Source organism: Pavona decussata, unplaced genomic scaffold, assembly GCF_977016875.1.
Source record: "Pavona decussata unplaced genomic scaffold, jaPavDecu1.1 SCAFFOLD_8, whole genome shotgun sequence".
NCBI lineage: Eukaryota > Metazoa > Cnidaria > Anthozoa > Scleractinia > Agariciidae > Pavona > Pavona decussata.
The window spans coordinates 1,419,864-1,434,068 of record NW_028145431.1 but is presented as its reverse complement, the minus strand read 5'-3'; the positions used below and the strand labels follow the sequence as shown (position 1 = coordinate 1,434,068).

At 37.4% G+C, this 14,205-nt stretch overlaps 1 protein-coding gene across 1 annotated transcript; it reads left to right on the top strand.

Moving 5' to 3' along the window:
• Window positions 1–9,142: 9,142 nt before the first annotated feature.
• On the top strand, window positions 9,143–13,533 carry LOC146488796 (carbohydrate sulfotransferase 11-like). The gene is made up of 3 exons (XM_085113661.1): window positions 9,143–9,633; window positions 9,749–9,804; window positions 11,590–13,533. Exons 1-3 carry the CDS (start codon window positions 9,531–9,533, stop codon window positions 12,436–12,438), a joined length of 1,008 nt encoding a protein of 335 aa, XP_084969787.1. The 5' UTR covers window positions 9,143–9,530; the 3' UTR covers window positions 12,439–13,533.
• The last annotated feature ends 672 nt before the right edge of the window (window positions 13,534–14,205 follow it).

Genomic DNA, 14,205 nt, shown 5'->3' with positions numbered 1-14,205 from the left:
GCAAGAAATGCCAAAATGTTACGTCAACCGGATTAAAAACCCTCATGGCTGATGTAAATTGTTAATCTGAGTGTTCTCTTTAAAGACACACCCTATTGTCCATGCGCATTAATATCGGCCCCGAGTTTAGGCTTTTCTCGTCAACTTATTTAAGAATGAACAATTGAGTGCATGATTTATTGATTTTTCATTCAGCCTTAACAAGCTCGTATAAAAATATCCCCGTTTCAAAGAAAATACTTGAATGATGCTAAAAGAAGCATCGCAGTTTGAGGTTGCCGTGAATCCGGCAAGGTACTTAGGAAACATTCAGCCACTCATAATGAATGAATATGAATTCCGTTTGAAATAAATAATGTACGTGGACGGGTGTAAAGGAACGAATGATAACGGTATTTTTCGCAGACATAAATAACCTCGTAAGAAACTGCAAAGCAATTTCACAAAAGCTCAAATCAAACCAATGACCTTTCTCCAAACTGAAATGAACCAGGATGAGGTCAGAAAAAAAAAAGACAAAAAGAAGCGTTCAACTGACCACGATGAATATAGGAAGATATCGTCATTAAAATATTTTTGATATTCTTTACACTGTTTCTTGTATACATATACAATAATCACCTTTAATATGTAAACTGTTGATGAATTATCGGAAGTGATCTTGATAGTTGAGAAGAACTTGGTGGCGTTAACCGTTCAAGTCCGTGACAGAGGTCACCTACGCAAGTGAAGTCAGGGCTTTCGAAGGAATTGATTGGTGCTTACACTGGCAGAGTCGAACGTTTTCTCTCGAAATCTGGAACTTTACTTTGTTGCGTGAACAAAAAACTAAAGTGCTTCCATTCAAAAGGTGTCATTACTTGCGGTTCTACGTATCAGATTTAATATTTGTAAGCTGAAATACGTTGTAAAACTTTGCCGCGTTTTGCAGCGAAAGTTTTTGAAGTTTGTTTACATCGATGTTTTACTTAAACTGTTTTGTGCTCCACTGTTTGTAAGTGCACCTTAATAAAGGAAAGCTTAAGATCTCCGTGCTTCGAATCCTGCTACAAGCAATATCAATAAACCATTATAACCTTTATAATCGCGACTATAATTTGTTATCTCGTGAAAATATTTAATTTCGATACTTAAGACGTAATTAACTTAGTCTTGGAAGGTTGAAGATGAATGGCTAAATCAGTGGATTTTTATAGCTCAAAGACTTTAGCAATAATCTCTGCGAGGGGCACGGTGATTTTGAATTTAAGAAATGGGATGTTTACTTAATTTCTGGGTTTTTTATTCATTTGTGTATTGTTTAATAATATCCCATTTTTTAGCTTTGCGTGCGAATTATCTTGAATGTCGCGATATCATTAAACTAACATCTAGAAGCTAAAAAATGTCAAATAAATGCCTTTTTTCTTTTCTAAGCTGTTTCATATCATGTGTAATACTCACTAGAAAAAATTGGTAGAAAAAACATGGTCGGTAAAAATAGAATTTTTCGCATATAGTTTTCCCATTAGAACTTTGAGTAATCACCTAGCTAAGATGACATTAACTTTTTTACCCCCTTCATTCTAATAAAAAGTGAATAAATAAATTTGTCATACTGCTGACAGAGTTGAAAGGCTTGTAATAAATGATCAATCTAACTACCAACAGAGAATTAATGAAAAGGAATTTGAAGCCTTACGGCTAACTATAGTTCTGTTCTTTCGTTAATCATGGGAGAAAACATCCGGCTGTAAATGTTTAACTCGGGTTTATTTTACTCAATGTCGGTATAGTGGCATGAAATTGCAAGCAAGGAGACCCTCGTCTTACCGAAACTAACTACACCACAGTCAGTTTATTTGTTCACCAAGAATGCGGTTAATATTGAAAATTATCAAACTTAACAGCTTTAAAAGGTACACTCTTTAAAATTAACCAAAAATAATAATTAAAGCTTCTAAAAATACTTTTCTAATTCAGTTAAGGGAAGTCTATTACTTCGAGTGAGGTTAGAATTCAGAGACAAAGGAAGAGCTATTTACCCTCTGAGTTGATATCAGTAAATTTACGAAACCGGTTTTACATTCAAGTTTAGTGTTAAAACTGAATAGTAAAGAGACATCCTATGAACTGTGTTTTGTGGCTTAACTGATCGATAGCTTTCAGCAGAATACTGATACTTATAAAAAGTCGCTATGACCATAATGAGAAATCCGTTGTTATATTATTTAAAACAAATATTTGGATGTTTGAAGCCGCCTACTTAATCGGAATAAATAAGGGCGGACTTAAGATTTCCGTTGCTTGTTAAATTTTCTAATTTATCTGGTTTTACTGTTGTTAAATTACTTTTACGCTGTTTCCTGTTAGACGGATTTCCTTCCTAACGAGCTTTTGGTAGTCTAAAATTAAGAAGTTGGCAAATCCGTATTTCCTCGTTTGGCGTAAATCAAACTAAACCTTCCTGAATTACGGCATCCGGCAGAAGTTGAAAAGAGTTCAGGCGTAAGACCTAGTTTTTCCGTCATATTTTTCCTGCACAATCCAAAATAATTAAAAATCCTTAAACAGAAAAGGGAAACATATGGCATAAGTAAAGTTATACACATGTATAATTATTTTTCACTTTCAAAGGTCAGAAATACAAAATACAAGTAAAGTTAAACTGCACCCTAATACAATAGATGGTGTATGATGTTCGGCGCTGTTCCTCGCGAAAAAGCTCGCCTACAATGAATTAAGGATGGAATAACGTTACTTGAAGCGCTATTACGTATTTAGCTGTGTCTAAACTTACTGAATATACTGACAGTGAAATACCAGTTGTTAGTCTCAGAGATCGGAATTTCCGACTGTCTCAGAACTATGCCCAAAGTGACGTCCATTTTTGCCGAAACTTTCCGGTTACCTGATCACTCGTGTTATTTACCTTCAACTGACGTCTCATTGCAGCGTTAGGCGTTAATTTAGCCTTAATTTCTCTACCTCTTCAGTCTTTAACTAGAAGAGCCTTAAACGACCACCTTGAACAATTCAGCTAAATTTGAATCCATAACCTAAACATTTGTACGATGTTTGAGAGCCACAAAGGATGCGTTGATGCACGGCTGGCGAATGGTTCTCTAGTCTTCTTCAATCGCTTCTTGTTATCGGTTGGATGAGCTCTCCGTTGTTAATCCTTGTAATGCAGACTAAATAGAACAACTGGAGACTTGAGAATCGCTACACAAATCTTTATAATTATATTTTCTTTCTGAATATATGAAGGCAAGGTTGGGTATTCAGAGGATGAAATCCTAACGTGTGACATTCCCGTGAAAGCCAACGTTTTTTAATTTACATGTTACAAGATATTTCCTGTTTCAGCAGAAGAAGAAGAAGAAGAAGAAGAAGAAGAAGAAGAAGAAGAAGAAGAAGAAGAAGAAGAAGAAAAAGAAGAAGAAGAAGAAGAAGAAGAAGAAGAAGAAGAAGACTGAGAAGAAGTTTCATTTGCTCTCTGAAGCTAATGACAATTTTGCAAATAGTACTTTTTAAATAAAAGAAATAAATTTACATTTTAATTGCAACAATGTATTATTAGAGCCTGAGGGCTAATTTAGATGGAAACTTTTCTAGTTAGGCTCCAGCCTTTTAGTTTCGACTTTTAATACAGGTGAAAGGAATATGCTACAAAGAGTTTGACTTAATTATTTAAGATGTATAATATAACACAAGATATAAGATAATACATAACTGAAGATAGTAAAGAAGATAGAAAATGGAACTAATTTATTCTTGACGCTGTTGAGTGACAAGGTGCACTTTTAGATGCTTTGTGGAGGAAAAAGCTGAACAGTGCAGAGCTCGGTGGTTTGGATACCAAAGGAAAAAGAAACAAGTGTACACAATTCGTCGTTCTCGACGCGAAAACGGGCAAGTGAAGAATACAACAACAAGAATTAGCTTTTATTTGCATGACCATGTAAATTGTTACAGCATTGCAAACTATCAAAAGAGCCCCAACGTTCTGCTAACTGGTGAAAACATAAAATACAAAGTACTTCAATTTAAAAGAAGGCGAAGAAGAGAATTAAACTTCATCAGATTATATTTTTATTATATTATTAAATGAACTTAACCATCTGCTTATTAACAAGGAGTTTATCAACGCTACAATAAATTTTGTGATTTGTAAATCGGTTTGAGGTATGGAAATTTAGTACCTATTTTATCATAAAAGTCATTCCTAATGGATGAATAATTAGGACAATGAAATAGAAAACGAATTTCATCCTCGACAGTATTCGCACCTCCAGTCGATATTTTCTCGTATCTACCTGTCTCTATCTTGAGTTCAGTGGGGGTTGCCTATTCTTTTGATTGTTAGCCATAGGTCTACATAGGCCGCAGGGTGTATTCACAAAGAAGTTAGGTTCCAGTCGAAGCCACTGTCGCAGATTTAAACTAAGCTGGTAATCAGTCAGTCTTCTCCTCAGCCTAAGTCCCTTTTCATGTTTTTAGTTTTCTCAGGCCATTCTCATCTGTGGCTAATGATCCTGGTCTTTTTGCAAATATGACTCGCATAAACCAGTGATCCTCTCTTATCATTTCCTGAAAGTGAATCAGACGTTATTTTATTAGTCGCGTAAAACCACCGAGGAAATCCCTTCGATTCTATACGCAGTATTTTCGACCAAGCCGACATATACTATGAAATGAAAATGCATGCATTTAGGTTGCGTTTGATTGACCTTATTCCGGAATAAGAATAAGCGGAATAGCTGTTAACATTTCTCTTTTTAAGTAATTTGCGAAGCCGTTTCTGCAAACGAGTTCGCTGACACATGACAAATTTAAGAGCCATCTCGTACTCCAGTAAGTCCACTGAAAAACCTCATATGAGGGATTTCTTGCTGTCGTTGTATGTATTCCTATTCCGGAATAGGGTCAATCGAACGCACCCGAAATGCTTATGTCCCCTCGCTGGACTGGGTCTTTTAAAAGTTAATTGGAAGCGCTGTTCAACAGTTTTGATTTAATTTCTGAATAGTCATGATCTCAGTTTAAGTTTTCATGGTCCGCAAACAAACTTAGCCCCACCTCGAAAATACATGAGTTTGATCTACAGACGCACGAGATTATGCCTGGTGGCACCAAATCATGGACTACAGAACGGCGGGCTCCGCCGTGGAAGCGTTTTCTATGAGTTTTACAAAACAACCAGGGGAACTCAGTAAAATACGAGATGTACATTAATGATATCTCGTGGTAGAAGACAATGTGAACGAAATTCATATGAAACAATGACATTCAGTCATCAGGACAGCTGTTAAAAAAAACGTTTCTTCAGTGCAACTGTCCTGTCCTGATTGTAAAGGTAGCTGAGCTTTTTTTCTCGTTTCGAAAAAATAAATTCCGTGCGACTTCGTTTTCCGTTCAGTCTATTTTGAACATATTTTTATCGTTAGCCATCTTGTGTGGAATTAATATGAAAATTTAAATTGTCCTTACCTAACAAAACAGCTCTCAGTGATGCTACAAGCTCTTGCTCGTCTCTCAAGTCCACAGCTTCGTAATATTTAGTTTCATTTCTTTTGATAACTGCTTCAGGAAGATTTGTAAAAACAGTTTAATCTATGATTCTTATTTTTATGATATAGCGTTCCACCTCTTTTGACCTCTGCTAAGAGCTAAGGTCAAGAAATATTATCGCCGCGCGCCCCTTTTGGAAGTTCATGAGATTGTTACATTGTAACGGAGGTCAATAATTAGTCACTCAAAGTGTACAGCAAACGGGGGGTTTGCTGTATCGATTTTCTACTGCGTTGGGGAGGGGAGAGTCGATTAGTTGAATAAAGTTGTTGAATATTTGCCTCATCATTGGACCAATGAAATTGCAAGATTGACGATCAGCTATTAGTTTATCAGTTAGTGTACAAAATTATAAAACATGAATATTGCAAATGTATATCATCTACCCTATCAAGAGTGTGGCTCGTTATATTTCAGAACAAAAGTGAGTCGAAAAATAACATCAAATTTGCTATCATTTGTTATAATAATGTCTTTTTAGCGTTAACTATCGTTTTCCTCGTAGTTTATATCTAGTTATGGAGCGGTTTTCAATTGAGCGTCGGAAAACAAAATCAGACTAATTCGCGTTTGCTTTGGTTTTGGTTTAGTGTGCTCTGTGATTGGTTCGCAAAACTCGTGCCACTTTCTCGACCAATGAGAAGCAAAACCAAAACCAATCGTGCCTTGCTCGCACGCGTTTTCCCGCGCTTGGCGCCGGTTACATGTATTTACTTCTAATTCTGTTTGATTCATTGCGCATGCGCTGCTTACGTCTGTTGTGATTGGCTTAAGTGATTGGCCTGGCCAGATCAATAACTTGGGTTTTGGTTTTGAGAAACTCAATTGAAAAACAGTCTAAACACCATGTAATTGTTGCTGTTTTCAGCTTACAATATGTTAACATTTCAAGAGAACATTCTGACTCTTTAGCGTGAAGTGCGTTCATCCTTCTTCCGCGATGTTAACGGTCATCACCATTCAGTGGTCAAGCAATGCTTAAGAAACTATGTGCATCAGTAATGTACCAAGTTAACATGTTTTTCCCTTCATTTTATTAAAATAAACAGCTTCTTTTCTGCGCCAGTAGGCTAAAGGCTGGGAATTTTCCACCGCCATCCTCTCATAAGCACCTTAAATTTTTTCTCTCCGCTGGTTATTGTTTCACTCGTCCAGTGTTCGGCGAATTTCATCTGATCTCAGAATAGATGTTATTCCAGTGGCCAGAACACAATAGTCATTCTGAAGTTATTTGAAAGCTTAATCCCTTTGGGCTGAAAACGTGTCATCTCAGACAGATCTAAATGTAACTAGAGTTTGCCAGTGTGAAATGCGGGAAACTGGGGTACGTAAGAGATCATCGCAGATGATATTGACCGTAGAACAAATATATACAGTCAGAATACGATGAATTGGATTTTTACAGCTAGGATAAAACACGTACGGTTAAACTGCGAAAGTTCTGGTTATCAAATGTGACTTTACTGCATTAATCAATGAAGATGGGAAAAAGTTCCTTGGGTTCGATTTAGGAAGAACCTTGTGCGTTGATTTAGGAAGAAGTTTGTCCTAATACAATGATCGATCTACTGTACCCATCAAGATTATGAACTGCAATAGAAAAATGATACGGACGTTTGTTTAGAGTCACTGAACTAAACCATAAAGGTTATGTAGTAATTTCTTGCAAAATGTAAAGGTTTTCTTACCACGCCGTTATGAACGAGATAAACAAAAACGAATAAGGAATTTTTTAAGTGCCGATTAATTGTGCGGACCCTGATTCCGCCGGCAAAAACATTTCTGACATCTCTTACTGCCCACAGATGGGTTGACGGCGGGGGCGGTTTTGGGAGTCAAGGAAAATAGCCAAACAGGAAGAAAACAAACACTGATGTGACAAAAATACAATATAAATTACCAAAGAAATGAGGAACCGGCAAAGTAAAGGGAAACACCAAAAAATCAGCTACTGTAGCGAGTTACTAAATTCTTGAAGAAAAGGGAAGTAAAGAAGGCGACTGAGCAAAGTTACTGTAACTATCAGTTTTCGTGATTACAAAAACACCTCTCATTACATTCTTTAAGTAATGCTGACCTTGAATTAATACCAGTGACTTTGAAATACTGAGCAAAAAGCGGTGATATAAAGTTCTTGGCTATGCTGTCGGCACGTTCTTTGCAGCACGAGAAAAACAGTATATTGTACGTAAACTTAACAACACGCGTATGACACTTGGGAAAGTCCTGAATCATGGTGAGTTGTTGGGGATCAAACAAGTTCCGAACTCAAAACATTCAAAACATCGGCTTTACGATCGTTTGTCTGACGTTGACACTTCTCAGTGTAATATCACGCAATTTCCCCGCAAATACCTGCACATCCTGTACTTGTTTCATGTCAGTACTGGCCGGAAACTGAGCGCCATGCTCAATATATGATTCAAAATGAAAAACGACCGTGCCAAGCCGGCTGACACCCTGTTTGTTCAAACGACAACGGAAAGTGTCTTCAAAACCTCAAAGAAACTGAGTTAGCTACGAAAACTATTTTAATTGCATAAGCACGAACTTTAAGGTGTCTTCAAACCTCAAAGAAAACTAGGTTAGCTGCGAAAACTATTTTAGTTATATAAAAAATGACGAAAGTGTCTTTAAACCTCAAAGAAAACGGAGTTAGCTGAGAACCTCGGCTAATGTTCAACCATGGGTTAAAATAAATCATCCCTTAAAAAACAGGGTGTATGCAGCTTTAATTATTATTATTATTATTATTATTATTATTATTATTATTAATCCAGATTAGACCGGTTTTAATCATTAGGTCTAAAAGTGTATGTTGTTTGAGCTAATGATTTCCTGTCGCAAAAACTGGTTTCCATTTTGCAAAAGGAAAAAAGGTATTTGTCAGTGTCTGCAAGATTGTTACAATACAAACTAATCGTCCCATAAAACCTCGGGCATTGTCACAAAAGATGGCCGCTCCATGGTCATTCATCTTCCTTTTGAGAAAATAGTAATGACGATGATGATAACTCAGTCCATCCAGCTACACTTTAATACTGAGATATTGGTGAATAATTTTATTTGCCAGGCTTCAAAATTAAACAAGTACGGTTTTGTAAAACTACAGTCGCATTATTAAAAGTTTCTTTATGTTGCAAAAGAAATACAGCTGTGTCAAAACTGATCAACGTATTAAACAGCGAACGAAAATATTTTGTGTTATGACGCCGGTTTAAGGCTATTGTTGGTAAATTTCGTTGGTAAGAGTGACCGTTTTTAAATATTTATTATAGCCGAGATTACTTCATCCCCCTTCTCAGAGCCTGTATTTTTCTCTTCAGAAATGCAATTACTTCGTTGCTAAAATTCTGTTTTTTCGGTTATGATTCGAATACGGCGAGGTAACATTGAGTCTCTACGAGCGGCTGCTGTGGCGCAGTGTTTATATATATATCGTTTTAACTTAAGGGTTTCTTTAAAAATCGCCAGAGGTCACCTTGCTTGACAAACCGGGTGTGTTTGCCTACACGGGTCATGACTGCAACTCAGAAAAATGTTTAGTCATGAGTAAAACTCGTCAATGAATCTTACCGTTAACTAATCATTCGCTTCATTGAAAGCCTGACTCGGTTCAACGAACCACAACATGCTTTCCGCAGGTGGAATGTTCACGCTGAAATGACCGAGTTATACTTTAACTGGAAAACGACCTTTTCGTCATTTGGAATCATCCGCATCGGCAAGCAAGGACAAATGAACCTTTCACAGTTCATGCTTGATCAGCGCACTGTAACAGCTTCATGCCACAAAACTTGCGTAATGCCTGCCCGTGTATTTTCTGAATTCGCCATAAAGGTTCACTGCTTTTGTAAGAGACCGAAACTGCGTTGTGCACGCTTGCGTTTCCCGATCGATAGAGCTTGGTAATATTTCCACAGATTCATGTTTTAGCAGTGTTGCATAGCACTTCAACTCTGTTACTGTAGTTCCCTATGGTGAGATTGTTTTTGTTTCGTCTGGGATCATTATTAAGTTTGCTTGTTTTGCTTGTGTGGGAAGCGTTTTACAGACAAAACGGAGGAAATCTTCATGCAGGTATGAAGTTTACAGTATGCAGGGAAACAAAAAACAATTGCATTTTATTCTGTTTGAGTTTGCAATTGAGATTATTTTCATCAACAAATCGTAAATAAATTCATATTTCTTGTAGAAAATGACAACTTCAATCGCAATAACGTGTTCACTTTTCCAGGAAATGATTGGAAGGTAAGCTACTTTTACGACTAAGTATTTCTCAACCTTTCTCTGCCTTATAACCCTTAATTTTAGCTGCGTTCCTATGAAAAGAACCGTGCGTGTTTTTTAGGTAGAATGGCTATCAGTTACAACGCTGTTTAGGTTAAGAGCAGAGACAACAACACAACAACTTGTATGGACCATTCTCACGGGTTATTGACTCTCATGTCTCCGCCAACACAGTCAATTTGCTCATTCACCCACAACCTAAACCATACGCCTCTAGTCAGAGCCACTCAACAAAAACATTTAAGCAAAACGCTTAAAGTGTTGTCCTCTTTGTTCCCAGATCGTTCTGTGGCTTTTCAAAGGCATATAAATTTGGGTAGGCTGACATAAGATTGATTTGTTCGAATGAGTTAGCTGAAAATTTAAGTTGTAGAAAATTTTAGGGAACCGAATCATTTCCCAAATCTACTTCTGTTGTTGACTTGACCGGAAAATGCTTGTTGGCCTTTAATTTTTACGGATTCAATTTAACGCCGACAGATTTGACCCTTCGAAGACGAAAGGAATTAGTTCTGACATTTTGCTTAAAAAATACTTTAGCTTTTCTTTACAACTAAATCCGAATTTCTGAAGCGATTGAATCCTTCCGAACAGATATCCACCGAAATGATCCGCTGGGAGCACCTGCTATTTTCAAAGTAATAACAGAAACTTGCCAGATAAAAAGGAAATGTAACCGTTTGCTTCAAAGAGATCAACAAAGGTTTTGGCAGAGACGTAAAAATATTACTGACATTTCCTGTTATACACTGAATACGTAATTTCAGATAACATTTATACGTTTGAACAAATTTAGTTCTGCCCAATTCGCCCTTCATCCTTTTCGTCTCAAATACAATTTGAACTTGAGCGGGATTTCAGCTCAATGATTAATTGCTTTGGTTTCACTTTACTAAGTCTGTGATTGGTTAAGAAAAGAAAAGAAGCTTGCTCGACTTTCTTAGAAGTAAACCAAACTCAATCACGATTTTGTCGTTAGCGTCGTTTTTCTAGCGCCAGGCGCCGGTAAAGTACATTTGGTTTCGTTTTGAGTTATATAATTGGTTAATTTGATTGTAAACTTGCATGAGCCAGCTTATGTATGCTTTATGTGTTAGTTAGAGCTGAATAAAATGTGGCCAGAACAAAATGATATTTTAAAATAAGTGAGACTTCTGAGTGAAGACAAAATGATGATGATGATGATGATGATGATGATGATGATGATGATGATGATGCGACGACAACGTTGATGATGACAACAATAACTTCATTTCCACCGTATCAAAAAGATTGAGTATTTTTGCTAATTGGGGACACTTACCTGTACAATTAATAAGGTAAAACTATCAACAGCTATTTATAAGATTTAATACCTTGCTATTAACAATAATTAAGTAAAAATACACGAGTACATAAAACCTTAATGCAGATCAATTGATAATAACTATGCAGAACATAGATTGCGTACAGATCGACAACTCGAATTACCAAAATATTTAGGTCTCTATTTCTATTCCAAGCATCTGATGACATCCGGGCTTTGGTGTAAATGAACCGAAGACATACTTCTGCCGAAGGATAGCGCCCATTATTATTTTATTTTTTCTAAATTGTGGGCTGGGTAAACTAAACTTTTTATTGGGGCGTGGGATGGGTAGACGGACGCAATGTCCCCTTGTCGGCCTACCTGCCATGAGCTAATCTGTAAATAAATAAATAAATAAATAAATAAATAAATAAATTATTGTATTAACATTCTTTTAGGACAGTGACCAGACACAAGAACAGCGAAAGAAGCAGCTCATAGATTACTGTCACAAGCGAGATCCAAAAGAGTTACTCCCACCCTATACAAGCAACAATGAAATCCCAGCGTACTATTTCAGAAACATCATAGTGAGTGACAACCACAAGCTCCTCTACTGCTACATACCCAAGGTAGCATGCTCAAACTGGAAGCGAGTGCTCATGGTCATGAATGGTGATGCCGCTGACCCGTGGAAGATAAAGACCGCAGACGTTCACAATCGCAGCTTGGGATATTTTCGGTATTTGAGCCAGTACTCTCCAGAAGAGATTGTCCACAGACTCAGTACCTATTATAAATTCTTATTTGTGCGACATCCGTTTGAGAGACTTGTGTCGGCGTACAGAAACAAGTTCATAGACTCCTACAATTTGACGCTTTTCAAAGAGATGTACGGACGACGCATTATAAGGAAATACCGCCAAAACCCGGATACCCGGTCTCTGAAAACGGGAGAAGGCGTGAGCTTTTCAGAATTTGTGGAATTTCTTCATAATTCTGATTCTGAGTACATGGATTGGCATTGGAAGCAGTATGACATGCTGTGTCATCCGTGTTTAATTTACTACGACTTTATAGGACATTTTGAAAATTTATACGAGGAAGCAGATGAGTTATTAAACATTCTGCAAGTCAGTGATAAGGTGCAGTTTCCACAAAACAAGACGTCAAGCTACAAACTTCCGACCAGAGCCTTAGCAAGAGAGCATTTTAACTTGCTTTCGAAAGAATCCAAAGAAAAGCTGTACCACAAATATAAACATGATTTCGAATTGTTCGGCTACTCAATGGAAGAGTATCTTTGACAAAAGCAATTCAACTTGTTTAGTATTTATACGCTGTCCATTTAAAGCGGAGTCACGCTATTGGCGCATGCGCATACTTATCACGTGTCGTTGGTACAGTCTAACGAAGGACGCTCGCTAGTCAATCTCGTACCCAGAGTCCTCCGGCTCCTTGGCCAGCGACATACACTTCTCAATCACGTGAAAGACACGAGACGATCAGATGATTAAGGTGCTTTTCAAGAGGCAGAATCCTACCAATGAGTATGAAGAGAAGCTGAAGTTTTTACGAGGAGTTTCTATCTCCATCATCAGCTTGTAAAAATGAATCATCTTTTGTGGTAAGAAAGGTAAAGTCAAAATCTCAACAATTAATTTGTCTTGTTAACGTTCAGTTTCACACTGACGGACTTGGGTGAACTACACTAGACTGACGACCGATTTCTTCGCGGACATCAACACACCCAATGATACCAGATACCGACCACTGAACATCTAAAACAGACAGCTCTTAATCAAAACTTTTCAGCGCTTGCTACAGGTAGTTGACAAGTACTAATGACTGATAACGAGTGAAGGATATCAACAAAGGTGGACAAAACTGACCGGCAGTTTGACCAACTTGACCGCAAACTCTGTCGAGGTACGCCTATAACACAACTTTGATAGCAAAACGGAATGACAGTTCAAGACAAACTACTCATTTCAAACAACTTATGCAGCCCAAACGTTGAATGGTTTGCAGTTCTCCTTGATGACAACAAGACTTAAAAAGTTGTTCATAGTTACACAGTTATTGAAGACGAAGACCAAAGTGACGGTACCTAATATAGGATAACTTGACAGATTATTATGCGATTCCAGAGTTTTGATTGGCTAAGAGGCAATCGGATATCATCCATTATACCATGCCCGAAAACTAGTGGCCATTAAGTCGTCTTCCGATCTTTCTTCCAAAATGAAATCAACAAGATTTAGCAATGTTTCTTGTTTGTTTTTATTGAAACAGTTATTCCACTCATTGGATATGGGAGGATAATAGCCAGCTCTGTGCTATTCGCCTCGTTGACTCTTTATTGCCTTATAAATCTAACGCCCTTTCGTTATCGCATGGTATCCCGGATATGGTATCAAGATGACAGTCAATTGAGATTAAACAGCATGAACCACGTTAGAAGAGATACGAGTGAAGCATTTGACGGCAACAAATACCATGAAACAACTCAGCTGGCAGCAGGAGAAAAAAAATCATTTTAATTCACATACTTTGTTTTTAACTGCAACAAAACTACACGGACCATCTTGACTTCAATAACATCCGAACAACAGCAGTTCGAGACAAAGGACTCATTTCGAGCAACTAATGCAGCCAAATCCGTTAATTGACAGGGGGAGGGGTAAGATGGATCAGTTGACGAGAACACATTTTAACTGGGGTAAAAACATGTTCAACAGAATACAAGATTCGACAACTGCACAAGTAAGGATTAACAACGTACAAGATTTATTAACAGTACAGAAGAAAAGCAACAGCAACATTTTTAACGAACTGAATGCTATAAAACAATCGCGACTTAGCCTTAAACATGTTTGCTGCATGACAAAGAAGAGAAAACTGACACGTTTAAAAAAACTGAGATTGGCTGGAAACGAAAGTGGTTATACAGGCTAGCAATCAAGGGAGTGTCTGGTAAAATGACTGCTTGGTGATTGGACTGTCTGACGAACGGGAGAACACGTGGGCGGTGGGAATGAATTAATGACTTCCAGGGACTGACTGAACAAAAG